The sequence below is a fragment of the Sarcophilus harrisii genome, chromosome 2, assembly GCF_902635505.1.
Source record: "Sarcophilus harrisii chromosome 2, mSarHar1.11, whole genome shotgun sequence".
NCBI lineage: Eukaryota > Metazoa > Chordata > Mammalia > Dasyuromorphia > Dasyuridae > Sarcophilus > Sarcophilus harrisii.
The window spans coordinates 196421045-196441730 of NC_045427.1; the positions used below are offsets into that span (position 1 = coordinate 196421045).

The 20686-nt window shown below is 38.7% G+C and overlaps 1 protein-coding gene across 1 annotated transcript in view; it reads right to left on the minus strand.

The window, feature by feature from the left end:
• Positions 1 to 20686, minus strand: part of GALNT14 (polypeptide N-acetylgalactosaminyltransferase 14) — a 313597-nt gene that overhangs the window by 56511 nt on the left and 236400 nt on the right. The window contains exons 4-8 of the mRNA XM_031951227.1: positions 18878 to 18945; positions 15158 to 15223; positions 14865 to 14986; positions 1469 to 1556; positions 426 to 510 (exon numbers count right to left, since the gene is read on the minus strand). Of these exons, the coding sequence (XP_031807087.1) occupies positions 426 to 510; positions 1469 to 1556; positions 14865 to 14986; positions 15158 to 15223; positions 18878 to 18945 (429 nt within the window). The remainder of the gene's footprint in view (positions 1 to 425; positions 511 to 1468; positions 1557 to 14864; positions 14987 to 15157; positions 15224 to 18877; positions 18946 to 20686) is intronic.

Sequence of the window (20686 nt, forward strand, 5' to 3'; positions counted from 1 at the left end):
GAGAGTAAATGGGGCAATTTACAGTCCCATTAGAAATATATTGGCATGCCTGTTTTTCCATAACCTCTCCAACATATCTCAGGTTTTTTCAAATTTTTAGGATATAAGGTAAATCTTAGAGTTTTTTAAATGTGTAATCTCCTTAGTGAACTGGAGCATTTTTTCATATATCATTAGTATTTTGAAATTCATATAAAACTATTCATATCCTCTGATCATCCTATTATTGGCAAATTGCTTTTGACATTTAAAACATTTGTGTTCCTCCTAGATCTGAGATATTGAACTTTTATTAATAATATTAGGTGTACTGTTTCATATGTAATCATCTCTTTTTATATTCTATTACATTATGGAAATGTTTGTTTTATTTCTTAATTTCAGAAAAATTAAAAAAAAATTTAGGTGTAAAGATTTTTACTTACTTGATGGGTTGAATGGGATCCACCCGTAAGGCCTTTTCCCTGAGGGAAAGCTCCTCCCACTTGAAATGGAGTGTCCAATCAAACCCTAAACCGTAGCAAAAAATAATATATATGTATGACATATAGACAGACAGATATGCACAAATATTTATATTTATATATACATGTGTGTATATATATAAATACTTTCTCACTGTATATGTGTGTGTTAAACCTTGAGATATGTAAGAAACATACATACACCCCCTTCACTGACTTCCTTTATGAATTTTCTGGAAAGGTTTAAAAGAACTTAGTTGTAACCTGTACGGTTTGCTAAGGAAGAAATTATGCAATTTATATTTATTATATTTATTTATATAGAATATAATTAAATATAAATATATATATGCAAAATATATTCATTTGGCTTATGTAATGGGAAAAATATTTTGTCCTTTTAGAGGCATGTTCATAGTCTCCCCTAATAGCCATACTCTCTTTGAAGTCAGGTTGGTTCCATACAACAAAGAGTCAGACATGGAGAAATATTAGAGGGCAGGGTCCTTGAACAAGCGTAAATAAAAAGGGTCAAAGCAACAAGTCACATAATGGTATGTTAAACTGAATAGTAGGATATTTTTCCTTATTCTCTTTGGGTAGGGCTATCAGATCCCTAATTCCCAACCAATGAAATTAAAGGATATTAAAGGGAGGTTTGAGATGTGGATTATAAGGGACTTTGATATAATTTGGCCTTTTTGGAAAAAAAACCTTTCGAATCAGGGCCAAAGCCTCTTAGGAACGAAACTCAGGACCCTAATTATCAGGGAATCCTTGTTTCAACTCCTATTTTCTTTAGTTGGGTCATATTGGGGTTCCCAAAACTTCATCCGTTCCTTCATAATTCCAAGGTGAAGGGACAGACCCAGAATCGGGGCTGGGTGTACAAGTCATGATATTGCTAAGTTTTTTTTCTTTCTTTCATTACTCTATTTTCCTATGACCAATCATTTGTGACAAGAAAATTCCTTACTGGGGAAAAAGAAGCCAGCCCCACTCACCACCTCTCATGTCTGGGGAAGAAGACACGTAGGCAAAAGTGTCCCGGTTAATGATGTCGATTACTGGACACACCACCCGTGTAGGATCCTGAAAAATAATACAGATTCCTCCATATTGCTTTATGCCTGAGCCACGGTATGCTAGGATATTAAGGGAGATGGGTCAATGGAGCTGTGATGGCAGGAAGACAGTAGTTGCTTCCTATAGTCTTAATGAGGACACCTGTTCCTCTTCCAATCTGAGTGTTCTGGTGCAGAAGTTTCTCACAGGAGGGCCCATTATAACATGATTGCAGAGTTAACTTTGTTGGAAGGAGAAGAGCCAGGACAGACTTTGGTGAGGAAGTGTGGCTCCAAAGATCGTGTATTCCTGGGAATTTCTCTGTGTGTTTCCATGGATTCCTGGAAAATTTTATAAACTAGGCTCTGAGATATGGTAAGAGACAATCACAGACTCTCAGAGCTGGAAGAAACTTCAGAGGCCAGCTATAATGTACTCAACAAGTGGCCATCAAGCCTTTTCTTGAAGACTTCTAATGCCTCCTTGAAAAGTAAGACATTAAGGAGTTTTTCCTTATGTCCCACCAAAAATGAGAACCAAATAGAAAAAAAAAAACATCTAATCCCTTTTCTAAATCATAATGTTTCATATATTTGGCAAAAATTATAATGACCCCTTTTTAGTCTTCTCCAGGATAAATAATCTTTATATGGCATGTTTACACCCTTTACAATCTTGATAGCCTTTTATGTACACTTTAGTTGGTTAACATTCTCCCAAAATGTGGCATCAAGAACAGAATATAATATTCAAGCTATAGTATGACCAGGGCAAAGTATAATAAAGTTGTCTCCTATTAGCTTTCTTTTGGCTGCTATAACATGCTAATATTATCAATCCATTATAACTCCAGATCTTTCTTGCAATAAATGCTAAATAATCATGATTCCCCCATCTTCTATGCATGAAGATGATTTTTTGACCCTCATTGTAAGGCTTGATATTTATCTCTATTGAATTTTGATTCATTAATTTTGATCTAATGCTCTAGCTTGCTGAGATGTTTTTGAATCAATCATGACTGTCATCTAGTATTTCAACTATCTCTGTCAGCTTAGCCATCTTAAAATTTTACAAGCAAAACATCTAAGAATTCAGGATTATGGAATTTGAACTGGAAAAGACCTTGGGGAATTCTTGTCTAGCCCCCTTTTCTTAAAAATTGGAAACTGAACCCCCCAGGAGGAGATGACTTTCCTTTGTCATCCAAATAGTAAGCATCAAAATCAGGCTTTGAATACAGATTCAGTTTCTTCCTCTTGTACTATCTTGCCTTTGTCCAAGACACTGATAAAGAATGTTAAATACCAGGAATAAATATAAATCCATGTGATTCTTCATTAATGATAATGATACCTCCTTTGAAGTTGATATCAGGCCATTAACAGATTATGAATAAACTACTGATTCCTTGCTAGACTCTTTTCTCTGCATATTCAATCAATTCTGTACCTACTTAATAATTATATTATGCTGTCTTATCACATCTCTCCATTTTAATGACTCAATTTAATTCAATAAACATTTAGTAAACATCTATTTGCAAGGCACTAAGATCTGGAGACAGAAAGACAATTGTGAAATAGTTCCTTCTTTCAAGAAATTTACATTGTACTGGGAGGGACACAACAGGTACATAGATAAGTAAATGCAAAGTATTTTACTGTTGTAAAAATAAACATTTCTAGAGAGAGAAGATGAGGTATGATATTAGCTATATTCCTAAAAACCAAACAAACGACAGCCAAACTCTACAGGCACTGTGGTGAAATGGAAAATGATGGACCCAGAGTCAGGAAGACTTAGTTCATATCTCACATCACATACTATCTACATGATTCTTGGAAAAATTAACTGAGTTTCAATATCCTCATAAGGAAAATGATAGAGTTAGCTAGATCTTATGATCCTAATTGTTCTATATCTCCAGCAGCCCTGGGATCTACCAATTTACCAGCTGTCAGCAAAGGAAATTAGATTAATTCAACATAATCCCTTCCTAAAAAAGCTTTGTGATCACTGCTTTTTTTTTTTTTTTTTTTACATATTCAATAACCATCCCTTTAATAAATGCTCTAGGATTTTGATAAGGAGCAAAGTCAATTGGCTGATAGTTTGAAGAATTCTGTTCCCTTTATTTTACCATTGGGTCAATGTTGGCCATGTCCCAGTTCTTCATTACAACTTCCCATTATCCAAGCCCTTTCAGAGATCTAGGAAAGTAGTTTAGGGTTTATATCTGCAAACCATGTTAGTACCATAGGAAGTCATTCATCTGGTTCTGGTGAAGTGAACTCACATGGGGAAGTGGGGTGCTTTCTTACTGCCTTTCTATTTAATATGTGTATCAGTTGCCTATTAGCTATTTTTGTTTTGTTCATTAGAGGCCAAAGATGATTATCCTTATAGAGAAAACGGGGAAAGTATAAAGCAAGTCTACCAAACAATGTGGTTCAGTGGGAAACAGAAGAACTGGAATAGGAAAAAGTGGAACTGGAGTGAGAAACAATGAGTTTGTCTCCTGACTTTGCTTCTTTCACAAATTATTTAATATTTCTTTGTATCTGTTTTCCTCATTTCTAAAATAAAGAAGGCCTAACTGGATGATCTCCAAGGTTTCTTTGAACCTCAAATCTACAATCCTATGATCTATTTTCATGATCTTATCTGTCCTCAACAAGAATACTGCTCTTATTTAATTCTCTTGTGTTTCTCTAATAATGCTTAAAAAAACTGTTCCCCTTCTTTCCCTATTTACCATTAATACCACCACTGACGTCTGGTCCTTCTATTTCCACATCATATTATTGTATTCATATGCTCTTTTTTCATTTATCTTCTTTATATTTCTTTTTAAAACTTATTTTCATGGATCCATTCCCTGTACATCATACAGCCAGGATACCACATAAATGCTTATTCATTTCCCTTGCTCTGTATCAGTCACTGACAAGTGTGTCCTCACTACCAAACATTATCCTTTCTCCTTTCTCTTGAGATCACTTATATATAAAGTCCCCTGGATCCTGACATCAGGTGAGGGATGAGCAGATGCTCATCATATTGTTACCCAAGGCATTTCTAACAGTACTTTCATAAACTGCACAGAACAATAACAGCCAATTCATGCAGAAGCTGCAGGTACTTGCACTGGCAAAAGCTAGGATGGCCACTTTTAATAGAAGTAAATACTTTAGGGAAATGTAGGAACTAAGCAGAGTAGAAAAGGGAAGGAAAGAGAAGCAAGAGGGGGCAAACTAAGGGATATGTTCTGCGCCAAAATAATGAGGGGTTTGATACCAGAAGGAGATGGGTGATGTAGACACCAGGTGATGGCAGACACCAAAAGTTGGGGTTCAGTCATATGAAGGATTCACAAAGGCCATCTCTTTGGCAAAAGGTAGATTTATTTAGGGAAGAGATTACAGAAGAAATGAAGGGATTCCAGGAATGGTAAATAGGAACTAGAGTTGAGAGAGCATAGAAAGGGGATTTAATAATTAATTATGGAAAGGGCAAGTTCCCTGGTAGAACCATTTACCAGGAGAAAGGAAACACTCCATAAGACTGGGGCATGTTCTTCACTGGCAGGCTAAATCCTGAAAGGGGCTTAGCACCCTAAAAGAATTAGCTATAAGGAGAAGTAGGATTGGGGAACCTAATGGAGTTAGGGGAGACATGGGGGAAGATAAGGGGGAAAACACTAGGAGAGTACCCTAGTGGCTGACCCAAGGAAAGCGCCATCCAAGGGATGGCCCATCAGTGGATTTTATAGGGAAAATTTAACTTCAGGGACATGACTGGGATTTCTGGCAGGGCAGGGCCAGGTGAGACAGCCCAAGACCCCTGCAAAGGGTGGGTCTCAGGGGTTGGACATAACTTGGATTTCAAACTGGATGACCTCCTCAGAGAGTGGGACCATGGACCTACTGGATCTCCATCAGAGCCTTCTCTCAGTCTGCAATTCCTTTGCTAACAACACCTAACACTGCAGATCTCATCCTGGAGGATCTGAGTCTGCCCCCAACTATATGAATCCTGTGGCTCCCATGTACATCTGCCTTCTCTCAATATCAACAATCACACTTTACTTCCCCAGTGATAAAGTTAGGGGAACAGCTCAGAGGCTGACCAGCTCCTATGGTTCTAGGGGCTCACAGGTCCAGAGATTTGAACCAAATGGTCCCACTGAGGTCATCTTGGCTTATCTTATTTTACAGATGAAGAAACTGAGCCACAGATGGGTTAAGTGACCTGCCAAGGTAATTCAAGAAGTAGCGTGCAGAGACAGGAATTAAGTTGGTCCCGCTGAATCTGGCATTGTTTTAATTGGGAGCTGTGTAGCCTGGGATGAAAAAGAGGAATATGTGAAGAACAGAGCTTCTCTCCCTGGTGTTCTTGGCTCTGTGGTGACTTATTTTTGTGCTGACTTTCAGGATGGAAAAAACTTCTGCTTAGAACTATATAGCTGGGATCACATTGGTGATGAATTAGTTTTCTGCATATCAACTACACTGCCTCAGGGACAGAGAGTACTACCCTTTGTAGTTCTGGGGAAAAGAAAATGAAAAAGACTTATAGGTACAAAAATATAGCAGCTTTTTTTTCATAACAGCCTAAACTAGAAATGAAGAGTTTGCCAAAAGAGGAAGCCAAGATGACCAAAAAGACAAAATGCAAACTCCTCTGTTTCTCTGTTTGACATTTAAAACCCTTCACAATTTGACTGTAGTCTAATTTTCCAGGATTAGTGAACGTACTTCCTTTTATAAACTGTGCCCTCCTGACAAACTGACCCCATTGTTCTGCCTTATCTACAACAGGGCTTAAATATTTTCTACTCAAGACCCCTTTCTCCCAAGAAATTTTTATGTGATCCCAGGTATAAAATAGGTTTTCAGATCAAATACTGATAATAAATCACAAAGAAACTTATTTTAAAACAATTCTTTGGTACATATATAATTGTATCATTTATTAAAGATGAAAGCCAATTTGCATACTAATGAGATAGAAGTGCTTGTTTTTTTATATAAAGAATTAAATCTTGGCAGAATATGTTATATCTTATACTGTTGTCAAATTTTTCATACACCTTACAGTGAGTTATGCAACCCCACATAGGGTTGCAACCCACAGTTTAAGATGCTTTGGTCTACAACATTCAATTTCCCATCTTTGTACAGGAGCCCTTTCTCTATCCTGGAACATCGTCTTTCTGTTGTCTGGACCTTAAAGAATAGAAACTCTAGCTTTTTTTTAAAGCTTAATTTAAGCAGCACTTCTTATAAGAAGACTACTTTGCTCCCCTATTACCAATATATCTCACACTCCCAGAAAATGATTTTGTGTATTATAGTATGGGTTTTGTATTTACTTATCTGTACACATAGTAAATGTACCCAAGTGAATGTAAGTTCCCTGAAAGCAGGGAATATATAGTTTTGTCTGTGTTTTTTCAGTACCTAGCACAATACTTAGCATTTAGCAGATGCTGAATAAATGTTTGTTAACTGAATAAAAGATGAGTTAAAACAAAGAAGACTAGTAGAGCCCAGAATCCCTCAAATTAATCATCAAAGACAGACTAGATTGTTTTATGCCTCTGGGTCACTTTTCATCTCAAAAAAGGGACATTTTTTTCCTCTGCTCTAAGTCATTTTATTGGACCAATCCATCTTTCCTCAAATTAAGCTGTCTTCCTGCTTTAAGATACAAAGTCACAGAACCCCTAATTTTAAGACTAAGCACTTAATTTGGTCCTTAGGTTCTCACTTGTCATTCATTTTGGCAGAATTTAGTTACTGAGAGACTTTGAAATCTAGAGTGGACCTAAATGAAAAGAAACACTCATTTTTGATGTGATGCTCCTTTCTCTCAAGGGTGTGTGCATATATAGCTTATCCATTGCCTTCTTACTGGTTGTGGCTGAATTTGGGGAACATTCAGGGCTACCTCCACAGGTATAGGTGAATGCACACACACATTCTGTAGAGCCAACAGGCTAAGATGCCCCTTAGAATCTAGTAACAATGCTTATCATGGGAATCATATGACAGTTCTACTCTCTTATAGGTGAAAAAAATTAAACCAGAGAGACTTAAATATTTGTCTTCAGTAACATAGGAAAAAACAGAATAGAATCATAATATGAAACTCAATTTGTCTGACTCCAGACAGTCACTATATTGCTCAACATCCCCCAATGCTTCCTCAGTGTCTGCTAAATTTAGTCAAAACTCGGTCTACAATTTAAGGCCGCCTACTTTGGCTCCAATGTGCCTTTCCAAGTTTTTTTTTCACATGATTCCCTTGCAACAATATAGCAACAGGATGTCTGAATGAATAAAAATCTCACCTTATACTCAGAAACACCTGGCTTGTAGTCCTGTCCTTGGCACATATGGATTGTGTGACCCTGGGCAAATCATTTAATCTCTGAATAGCCTAAGGAATTCTCTTAAGTGGCAAAGAAGGTACCAATCTACATTTATGGAGAGAGCTTCTTCATTGGGAGTTCTCTATACCTAAGAAATCACAAGTTTTTGTATCTCTTAAGCTTGGGAAAACTGCACTATTTGTTGATCCCAATCATGTGTATTGATTTCTTGCTTATATCTGTCTCTGCTCATCCTGCTTCCTCCACTCAAAATTCCCTTCTCTTTTCAACTATCCAAATCCTAATTCGTTCAAAGCCCAACTCAAGAATCATGGCCTTCATGATGCTACCAACAGTTACCTTCCTGCCCTCACCCCAGGAGGAAAATTAGGAGGCAAAAGGAAATAGATATATAAAATCGGGCACTTGTTTCAAGAAGTAGTTTGCAATTGAAAGAGAGAGGTGTAAGGGAATTTCTTAATGATTGAATCACCAATCTGGGAGTAGCTTTTGATGGCTTCCTCCAGTCCTCTTATCTCTATTTTTGAAAACCCCAAACTCTGATTACAACTCTCAGTTTTTACTGTCACTTATAACAAGTCTAAGAAGCTGGATGAATAAGTGGATAGAGTGGTGAGTCTAGATTCAGAAAGATCTGAGTTCAAATGTGGCTTTCTTTGCTGTATGAGCCTGACCACATCACTCAACCCTGTTTGCCTCAGTTTCTTTTTCTGTAAAATGAGCTGGAAAAGGAAATGGCAAACCTCTCTAATTTCTTTGTTAAAAAAAAAAAAAAAAAAAAAAAACAAAGCAAAACTCTGCTATTATTTTGAAGAGCTAGACATGACTGAAAAATGACCGAACAAGATTAAGTTACCTTTTGTCCTATGACAAGTTATTTGCATGTTCACACACCCACACATATGTAGATCCACGGTCACATACATATACACATATACACAGTATTCTAATCTCTGAAATAACCGACTTCAGAAGTACCACCACATGCTTTCTATGGTTTTCAGAGGTCTGGGTTTAGTCATGAATTGCACTAGGATGAATAGAGCCAGGCAGATAATTCTTGATCTGTCTGGCTAAATATTTTTGCAATGAAAACTTTAGCAAGAGCCCAGCAATCTAAAAGAGACAAAAAAGACATCAGAAGTATAATGTGGATGGAATGGGTCCAGTGCTGAGATTCCTGGCTGTCTTAATAATTGCTGAATTCACAGAGGGAAGAAGTAGTTTGGATCTGAGTAATTACTCTGTCTTAGGCTGGAGAGTGATGGAGATGAAGGATTCTTCTTCCTTGAGGAGAAATGAAGCCTTGATGAATTGGCTCCTTATATATCTAGGTCTGTGAGATGGTCTTCTTGAAGGAAAAAGGAATGAGAGGTTTCAACAGAGGGGAGACCTAGAATAGACTCAGAAACACTGGTCAGGAAAGAATCTTTAAAATTTGCTCCTCAACTCACAATGGACAAATGCTTTGAAAACAAAGGACCCTTCCACAAAGTTGGTCTATCTATGGCGAAGTCTGGGGGAAGTCCAAGTTTACTCAGTCCTAGGTCAGTAAGCTAAGGTGAGGTCAGCAGAAGTTCCATGGCCAGCCTTCTAGAATTCGGGCCAATAACTAGGTCCAATCGTACAATTAAAGCTTTAATTGAAAGACCCCCTACAAGGAGATGCTCAGAGGCCTAAAGCTATGTCGATGCATATCTTTATCTTTGGTTGATGGGAACAGGAGGAAGGGAGAGAGGGACCTATTGAAAAATCAATCAGTGATCCAGTTACTATGCTAATCACTGGGGAAAACAAGAAGAAAGAAAGGAAAGAAAAAGAAAAAAAAGAAAGGGAAATAAAGAAATAAAGGAAAGAAGGAAGGAAGAAAAAAAAGAAAAAATAAGGAGGAAAGGAGGGAAAGAAAGAAAGGGTGAAAGAAAGGGAAGGAGGTAAGATGGGAGGAAAGAAAGAATAAACTTTGTTTAGAAGTAATCTGTGTTTTCAAGAAGATACATTTAATCAGACATGGTGAGAAGGTAAGGAGTCTAAGATCATGTCCAACTCTACGTGACTCCATGAACTTTGTCCATGAGGTTTTCTTGGCAAATTGAATGGAGTGGCTTTGCCATTTCCTCCTCTTGTGTCTCCCCATTTTACAGATTAGAAACTGATTTGGACAGCAGTTAAGTCACTACAAACACAACTAGTAAGTGTCTGAAGTTAAACTTGAATGCAGATCTTCCTGACTCCAGGCCATTCTATCCAGGCAATGTTCTATCCATTGCATCATCTAACTGCCCCTGAGATTTATCTTACATTGTTTTTACCTCTGGTAAAGTTTCTGACAAGAAATTCTGCTGTTTGAATTCATCCTCTTGCATTATAGAGATCTTATTTTCCTTGGTGATGGACAGCTAAGCCTAGAGTGTGGTACATTGGATAGAACATTGGTCCTGATATCAGGGAGAAGAGAAGTTGTTCCAACCTGATCTGAGTATGTCAACTTACCTTTCTATGCCTCAGTTTCTACATCTCTAAAACAAAGGGCTGAAACTCAATTTTCTCTAAGGTGCCTTTCCACTAGAAATCTACTATGCAAATACCTTCAGAAAAGCTCTAAAAAAGGCCTTTACTAAGTGAATCTGATTTGGGCTATTCTTTTTCAAATTATAAACAAGTCATAAAATCTAGTTGCAGATCTTCCTTTTTTCCTTCTTTCCTCTCTCCCTCCTTTTTTTCTTTTTCTCTCATTCTTTCTTTCTATTACTTCCTTTCTTTCCTTTTTTTCTTCCTTTTTTCCTGGATGATTAGTCCAGATGGGGAACAGCTTGTCTCTATTTTCTACACAATAAACTCTAACAAATACATATTCTAGTAGATCTTCATCCATTCAGTTCTCTTATTGGTTAATTAGTCTCAATTCTTTTGACCTTTCTTTGAAAAAAAAAAAAAAAAAAAAAAAAAGCAAGGTAAGAATGGGATGTGGGAAGATTAACTGACTCCTAAACAAATTGATTATTTAGGATCCAGTGATTCTTCATTTATATCATTCTTCCTATGTGCGGGACCATTTCCAGATATTCTGATCTGTACCTTGCCACAGGGTCCAGATGGCTCTAAAGGAGAAAGTGAGGCTGTGCTCCCTCATTTAAATCCAATTCACTTGCAAGCCATGACATCTCCTTTAGTAGTAGCTGCCCCACTGGGGACCCAATTGGCTATTTCAGTTGGACAGTGCATCTCTTCTTTCCTTCCTTCCTTCCTTCCTTCCTTCCTTCCTTCCTTCCTTCCTTCCTTCCTTCCTTCCTTCCTTCCTTCCTTCCTTATCTCTTTCCTCTCCCTCTATTCACATAAGGAATCATAACCCTTGCCTATAGATGCTCTGCCCAAAGGAATATAAAATTTGATCTCTAAAATCTAGCAAGATATTTTGGGGTTTATAGGCTAGATTTATTTTTATAGACCATGCCTTAAATCTAAATCCTCTGGCTCTCATTGATTGGCCTACAGTAAGTCCCAGCCCAAGTCTCACCTGGGCATTGTTTGAGCCCTGAAGGCTCAGGATAGTTTTGGCCAGAAACCCTGAAGGGCTTCCCCTCCCAATTTTTGTTTGACTAGGTAAGAGAAATTATACTTTGTCTCATTTATTACCTAACCTCAATCACTGAATGGGCCTTGCCTCAGTAAACCTGAGACCTGGAAAGACCTCAGCTTAAAAAGGCCCAGATCTCCCACTGCATCCACGGCCATCTCCAGTCATCTTGATCTATATCTGGCCACTGAACCCAGATAGTTCTGGAGGGGAAAGTGAGGCAGGCGACCTTGCCCAGCCCTCCATCACTTAAATCCCATTCACTTACAGGTTAGGGTATAACTCCCTTAATGTCATGGTCCTCTATGAGAATGAAGGACAAACAACAATCCTATCTTTGTGGATTGTGAAAGACCTTGAATGTCAGATTTAGGGTTCAACTATTTCTTCATTCCCAGATCTTGAATGACCTGTTCATCACAATGAGATATCTCTTAATCATAATATTAATGATATCCATCCTCCCCATAATATTGGTTATGCTTATACCTAGTGATATCTCCTAGTAAAATATCTATTAGTGACATGTAAACTGTTTTGTCCTAATGTTACCATCCATCCTGGCGGGTCCTGGTAAGTAATCACTCATTTCTCCTCATATTTATCTGGCTTGAGGAGAATAATCCTGGTGTTGGGCTCTAGGCTGTTCTAATTTCTCTATATAAAGCTGCTCACTCTCATTATCAGGGCTGGGTTTCCCTCATCCATCAGCGCTGCCATATCTTTACTGATTTCAGAAGCAGGACCCCCTCGGGATCTCTTGTCTTTCCCTAGCACTAAAGCAGGTTTAGAGAGACCTCTTAGAAATTCTGGGGGTCTCTAGGCTGATAGAAAGCTGGTGGCCAAGCAGAGTCCCTTCCAAGGCTTCAGCTAGTAAGGAAAATTTCCCATGAAAGAACATTGGTCCTGATATCAGGGAGAACGTGAAAGGTTCCAACCTGATCTGAGCATGTCAACTCACCTTTCTATACCTCCCTATCTCGTCACTTTGTATTTTAGGAGTCTACATTCATGTCATCTGATTAACACTGATTCTTCTTTAAGCTCCCGTACTGTGTTTGATAATTAAAATTTAAGATTATTCAATGAGAACAAATTGTTGGCTGGGTTAATGTCAGTCACTGCAAAGGGAGTGTGTCTCTCTCCACAGAGGGGATGGATAAAATGCCACCCTCCTAGTGAGGCACCCCGACATCAAAGCCAGGGTTCCACACCAGAGCAGGCTGGGAAATCCCTTCTGGCAGTAAAATTGATAAACAAGGCTTCTCCCCTTACTTGATATGCAGCTACAACCTCCTGGTGGTCTGTATTTCCTCAGCCTAAATTTCCCTCTCTGACCTTTTCTGGTCCGAGTCTTGAGATTTCATGAGTATAGGGAACCTCTGCCACTGCAGATGGGCAATGCTTTCCCCACTTTACAGGCTTAGAGAATGGCCCTGGGAAAGGTAAGTCTTAAACCTGGTTCAACTTGACTCTGAGGTGTCTGCTTCCTCTGGCACCCAAGGTGCTTTTTGGTCTCCCCCCACCTTGCCTGTGCTTAGCCACTGTCTCTGCTCATTCTTTCCTGCCTCTGCCTTGGTGCACGAGGTCGCCTCCTGGGTGAGCCTCAAGAGTAAAGTTTATAAGCCTCCTATGCGTTTACTAACTCCCTCTTAAGGATCTATTAAGGTAATGAACAATGACAATACAATCCCTGATGTTTTTATTCTTGTTGAACCTCTTTTGAGAAGAGTGCTTTCCTTCTTTATTCAATTGTAAAGGACTGCCTTTTTCCTCTTTTTGTATCCAAGAACTATAGAAGGGGCTTGATAAATACTTTCTGACTGACTGACTGATCCCTTTGGGACTGCAAAGGTCAAGTAATGAAAAGAGAAGCAAAATGCTCTTAACTCTGGCCATACCACAGCGGAGAGAACTGTACCATTGGATGTGTGGGGACTGGGGCTTCCAAGGACCGCTCCTGAATGTATGCTAGAGACATCACCATTCTCATGTCTCTAAGTATCTGTTATTATCGTTTTGTTTGTTTTCTCAAAGGAGAAGAATTTTTCATTGGATGAAAAAATTAATGGGCCAGTTTTCCTGCCATCTTATTTGGTTCATTTTATCCTTAGATGCTGGCTGACAATGGTAGGCTATTCTGTAGTGGAGATGAACAAGAAATAAATAATAATCACAGAATCAGAGGTCTAGAGCTAAAAGAGAAGTCAGGGGCTATTTGATCTATCTCCCTTTTCCAGATGTGGAAACTGAGGACTTGGTAATTTAAATTATTTGCCAAAGATAGTAAATATCAGAAGAAAGATGATCCCAATTTTCTTTCTATAGACACAGAGATTTGTTGCTGCTATTGCTGTTGGTTTTTTTATCTCAATAATAGTGTATAGCAAGGTGGCACAATGGATAGAACACTGGACTTGAAAACAGGAAGACCCATTTTCCTAAATTCAAAATTGACCTCCAACACTTACTGGATATGTTTTTTCTCATTTCTAGTATTTTTGTCAAGAAAATCTCAAAATAGGTCATGAAGAGTCAAACACAATTAAAAATGACTTAAAAACACAAATCAATAATAGTAATACATATTGAAAACACTTTATACTTATTTTGTTTATTTGATTCTCATGACAATCCTGTAGGACAGGTAACCATTCAGACATTATCATCCAATGACTTTTCCCAGTCTGAATCCAATATTTTCTGTCTCCAACACCAGTATTCTCTCCATTAAAGCACAGGTAAGGAAGTTTACACTCTCAAGTCTGGCCAGTTCAACTGATTTCTATCCTTGGTGAAGTAGGATGTTTGCTCCCTAAAGATTGCTGATCTATTCCACAGGACCGGTCAGTTCATGGGTGTGCCAGTTTGTGAGAGCCGGTTGTTTTATTTTTATTGTGAGCATATACACTTTTGATATCACAGCCAATAGGCCAAATCTGGCTTGCTGCCTAATGTGCAGACCCTTATTTAAAAATATTTTTAAAATTTACATTTAAATATTGTTTATTGCAGTTAACATGTCAAAAAAAATTTATTTAAAAAAATGTTAAAATCATCCTTAGCTCTCAGGCTATGCAAAAGCAGGCAGGGATTAGCATTTGGTTATAGGCTATAGTTTATTGATCTCCAAACCAGGCTAAAGAAAGTGATGGATAAAATTTTAATAATGCGGATCAAACTTTAAAATGCGTCTGGTATTCCCTTGGAGAACCAGAATCCCTCTACCCTCCTACTTCGTGCTTCCTCCAGAAGTCTGACTATCATTTGTATCAACCAGCCTCCTCAGGCCCAACCTGGCATGAGAGAAATGCCCAGCACTCAGGGAAATAGCTGGGAGCAACTCTTGGGCTCTACTCACCTCTTTGATCCTATGCAGGAGGGGCAGAAGCCAGTCTTTGTTTACCTCACAGTGGCTGTCAAGAAAAGTCAGGATGCTGGCCTGGGCTAGGTCTGCTCCCCGGATCCGAGAACGGATCAGCCCTGTAGAACGAGGACAAATGGCCTTGCGAGTACCCCCTTGGGACTGGTGCACAGCTCCTGTAGGACTCTTTATGGGCTGTGACAGAGCAGCCAACCTCCCTGCTCCCTGTAGCACCATCCCTTTTCCCTGGGGCCCCGGGGGTCCCCCTCAGGAAGCTGTGATGCTCTTACCTTCTCGCTGTTCATTCCTTAAACATTTCACCTTGGGCAGCTTGCTCAGCAGCTGGCAATCGTCAGCTTGAAAAAGACAAGATGGAATGATGAGTGAGAATCCTGTCCTCCACGCTGCTGGAGCCACCTGTGTACTGCAGGGGCCAGTGAGGAGCAGGTGAGGCTTCCTGAAAGCCCGCTCCCCTGACCTGTTTCCAGTGGCCCTGAGGTGACTTCCTACTCTTAGCAATCTTTTGGGGTGTCTCTTGTTTGTTCTTCGTTCTCAAAGAAGACCAGGGCATTAAGGGGGTGATGTGAGGGAGGGCTGTGCAAGGTCACTGGCCTCACTTTCCCCTCCAAAGCCATCTGGGCCCAGGGGCCAGACATAGATCAGGATGATGGAGAAGGCCCTGGATGAAATGGGAGATCTTGGCCTTTTAAAGCTAAGGTCTTCAATGGGCTCAGTTTCACTGAGGCTGCATCTATTCAGTGATTTAGGCTAGGTAGCAATTAAGGCAAAGAATATCCTCTTTCATTTAGTCCAAAAAAATCTAGATAAATAAATTCATTAATTAACGAATCTGGGAGAGGAAGACTCTCAGGGTTTCTGGCAAAAGCAGAAATGAATGCTACATTTGACTTGAATCAATCAGGACCCAAACAAGGACCAAATGGGCCTTGGCCTAAGAACTACTGGTGGCCAATTAGAATCAGATTGGTTCTGGGTTAAGGCCTGGTCCTTCAGAAAGAAATCTAGCCAGTAAATACCAAGATATCTTGGGAATATTCAGAGATGCAAAAGAGAAAAAAATTCTAATCACCATCATCAGGAAAGTGACCTGTCCTAAGGGATAGAGAGCTAGAAGAGGAATGGAAAAGATCCGGGTTCAAGTTCTGCCTCCCTGGCTATGAAATCCTGAGTAAACTGCTTAGCTTAATCTTTAGTGCTCTCTGCTCTAAGACTAAATATTACTGATGAGTTGCTTGGGTGCTTTGTAGAAACATCAAAAGAAACTTCGAAGAAATGACAAGTCTGGGAATTAAAAACTTGCTAATGCAATGTAGTTTATGTGGGGAGTATGCTTTGTATTCTAGCATGAACTATGGTACCCCAGCAGCTTTGGGTAAGACTCTTCTAAGAGGTGGCAGTGAAGCCTTAACTTGGCCAGGAAAGCTATGGAGCATCCTTCTCTATGGATCACAGAGTCCAAGAAATTCCTATCACGCTGGAAGCAGGAGGATGACCTCTGAGATCAGCTCAGCACTCGGAGTCACTGACTTCCTAATGACTCAACTCAATGCCTACTAGTGCAGTGCCCAGAGCTGCTGAAGCCTTCCCCTCCGACATTAGCCTCCATGTACTCTGTATGAAGGGGGGATCCCAAGTCTGCTGTGTAGTTCCAGATTGTAACAGTTTAAAGCTGCATGCAGAATTTTAGAATACCTTGTATCTCCTATATGTGACTAGTTATTTACATGGTGTCTCCCACATTACAACTTAAGGAGACAAGGGATTGTTTGTAATGACACTGGTTTCCTGGCTATTTCACAAACAAGACTGCCCCACTTCTAGGAGTTTTCTCTGGGCATTCTATATGCCTGGAATTCTTTCCCTTCTCATCTCTCCCACCAGATTCCCTGGCTTCCTTCAAATCCCAGCTAAAATGTCACTTTTTACTGGAAGCCCTCTCCAATCCTGCTTAATTGAAGTACCTTCTCTCTGTTAATTAATTAATCTATATACATATTTCTTTTTATATATTTGTTTGCATGTTATTTTGTAAGCTCCTTGAGGTCAGGAACTGTCTTTTGCTTCTTTTTGTATTTCCAGTACTTAGCACAATGTCTGGTACATAACAAGTTCTTAAATAAATACCTGTTGACTGACTAACTGGTCAAGAGAAATTTATCTGTGTAGTTAGATAGGTCTCCTGGGTGTGTGGGACTTTGGGATGTAGAGGGATAAAAGAATACTAAATTGGGTAACTAGGAAGTAGGGGAACTCTTTCATTCCAGACCAAACTTTGGTTGAGATGTATTCACAGAGTAAGAGCAAGGAAAACACATTTACTCAACTGAAGTGAGCTCTAGATTAAATCTTTAAAAGGATAAGGTAGTCTTTTCTTATCAATCAACATATGTTAATTAAGTACCCACTACACACTGGGTAATCAGCTAGGCACTGGAGTTCTGAAGTTAGAAAGACAGTTATCCCTGCCCTGAAGGATCTTGCAGTCTAGTGGAGACAAATTCAAAAAATTCAGACAAATTCAGAAAATTCACAAAATACATACAAGGTCATTTTGAGAAAGCACTCAATGCTAGAGGGTTTAAGAAAGGCTTTCTGGCCAAGGTGGCACTTGAGCTGGGCCATTAAAGAAAAGAAGTGGAGGTGAGGAGAAGGGCACTTGGCAGTCAGGGGAAGTCAGTACTGAATTCTGAGAATTTGGCTGTAATGTTGAGGAAGGGAGTCATGTGTATATATTTATTATACACACATATATACTTGACTATACACACACACACATATACATGCACATGTATATATGTCTGTATTATGTTCATGTATGCACTTGTCCATTCATTTATTTATTCATCTGTGTATTTATTCACTCATTTATTGTAGAAATCTTTTATTATTTATATTTCTATAGGGCAACATTCCACAGTATATAAGAGTACTAGGCCTGGAGTAAGGAAGACTCATCTTTATGAGTTCAAACCCAGCCTCAGGTTACTAGCTACATGACCCTGGACAAATATCCCCATTTGCCTCAGTTTCCTCATCTCTAAAAATGAGCTGGGGAAAGAAATGGTAAGTCACTGCAGTATCTCTGCTAAAGAAAACCCCACAAGCCACAAAGAATCAGACGTGACAGCAATGACTAGACAATAACACACACATACACACAAACATATATGTAAATATATAAATATGTAACTATACACAAACATATATATTTGCACGTTGTAGCTGTGTTGTGAAAAATTTTGAATGTCAAACACAGGAGTCTCTATTTATTGCTAGGGTAATAGGCAACCGCTGGAGCTTGTTGAGTGAGGTCAGACTAGTGCTTTAGGAAAATTACTATGTCTATTGTGTGGAGGATTGATTGGAAAAGAGAGAAACTTAGATTGGAAAAGGAAAGACTTAAACCAGGGAGACCAATTAAGAGGCTACTGCAAATGGTCCAGGCAGAAGCAGAAATTCAGGTTAGAGACAGAAAGAAGCATCCTTGGCAAATGCATAATCAAACAAGCACACAGACTCACATAGTAATAAGCCCAGTTATGTAGTAATAGCTCACATTTATAAAATGCTTTCAGATTTGCAAAGTATCTTTTCATACATTATCTTGTATGACCTCATAACATCCCCAGGAGGTAAGTATTATTAAGATTCCCATTTTGCAAATAAGGAAACAGAAGCTCATAGTGGCTTGCCCAGGGTCATACAGATATAACTGAAACAAGATTAAAACCCATATTTTCCTGACACCAAATTTAGTGCTTTACCTACAACACCAAGTTGCCATAAAACCATCTGGCACACACTTAGACTTGTGTTCATAGGATCAAAAAAGGAGCTTTAAAAGAGTCATAAGATCAATTTTCTTTTTTCATTCAGATGAAAATTCTTCCAGTTACTTAGATCCTGATCTCCTGGAAACAAGTGCAATACTGAGCACCACTCCTATGCTTTAGACCTAAATAGGAGAGAAAGGAAGTGTCAATACTCACGGTCATCACTGAAGTCATCCACTAAGATGATCTCATGGACCAGATGCACTGGAGTTCGGTTTGACACACTGTGAGATGGAGAGAGGAAAAACCATTACATCTTTTGATGGCAAAAATGGGAAGACAAACAGAAGCACACATTATTAGAGAAAGGAGGTATTGGCATTGAGATTGGATGTGTCCCAGAGTGGGAAATAGGAAAATGGTAGCTTTATTTTTCAAGAAATAGTTGACAGAAGGGGACCCATACCTTTGGCCCTTGTTTTATATTTAAGATTACTCTATCTAAATACCTTTAAGATTATATTTTATTTATTTATTTATTTACTTAATATTGTTTTTTATCCAATTACACATAAAGATAGTTTTCAGCATTTATCTTTGTAAGATTTGGAGCTCCAAATTTTTCTCCTTCCCTCTCTTTCCACCTCCCTCCCCAAGACAGCAAGCAATCTGATATAGGATATACAAGAACTTCTTAAACTATGGGTTGCGATTCTTTTTGTGCAGCAAAATAACCGTATGGATATGTATACATATATTGTATTTAACATATACTTTAACATATTTCACATGTATTAGTCTACCTGCCATCTGGGGGAGGGGGTGGGGAGAAGAAGGGGGAAAAAATGGAGCAAAAGGTTTTGCAATTGTCAATGCTGAAAAATTACCCATGCATATATCTGGTAAATAAAAAGCTATAATAAAAAAAAAGAAAAAAATAAACTATGGGTTGCAATCCCATCTGGGGTCCTTTAACTGAATGTGGAGGTCACAAAAAAATTCACAATAGTAAAAAGTAACTGAATGCAATAACCAGAAATTATTCAAACGTGTAATAAATAAATGGGTAGCATTTGCCCATGTTGCATGGTGTGACTTCATTAAAGCTTTGGTTTTGAACACACAACATGTGGATTTTGCATTACACATGCACAAACACTGCCAGAAACAACCTTGCTTCAGATTTGAGATGGGGCCATGTAAAAATTTCTTGGATGAAAAGGGGTCATGAGTGGGAAAAGCTTAATAAGTCCTGCTATGCATGTACAATCATGTTAAACATATTTCCACATTAGTCATGTTGTGAAAGAAGACTCAGAACAAAAGGGAAAAAACCATGAGAAAGATAAAAAAGTGAAAATGATATGCTTCAAGCTGATTCAGACTCTACAGTTTTTTCTTTGAATATGGTTAGCATTTTCCCCTCACAAGTCCCTTGGAAATGTCTTGGATCATTGAATTTCTGAGAAGAGCTAAGTCTCTCTGAATTGACCATCCAAACAATGTTGCTGTTATTGTGTACAATGCTCTCCTGGTTCTGCTCTTTTCACTTAACATCACTTCATATAAGTCTTCCCAGGTTTTTCTGAAATCTACCTGCTCATCATTTCTCATAGAACACTAGTATTACATTATATAGCACAACTTGTTCAGCTATTCCCCAATTAATGGGCATCTCTTCAACTTCCATTTCTTTGCCATCAGGTTATATTTTAATGTATCTTTTGAGGAGTTGAAATCACACCAAAATGCTGCCAAAAATTAAGAAAGACAGGAACCAACCTTCTCCATAAGAGTTAGGGTAAGCTGAGATTATGTCAGTTATTCCAGGGAGGAAAAGGGGGTCAGAGACATTAAGTGTGCAAAATTATCATTCTGGATTGAGGGGTGACAAAAGGCATGACTTTGGGATGACTGGGACTGTTTGGGATGTCATTGTCCATTGTCAAGGCCAGGAAGAGGAGGGGATACTTAACAAATGCTGTCTGATTTAAATATTACGAAGAAAGAATCAGCCAGACTGGT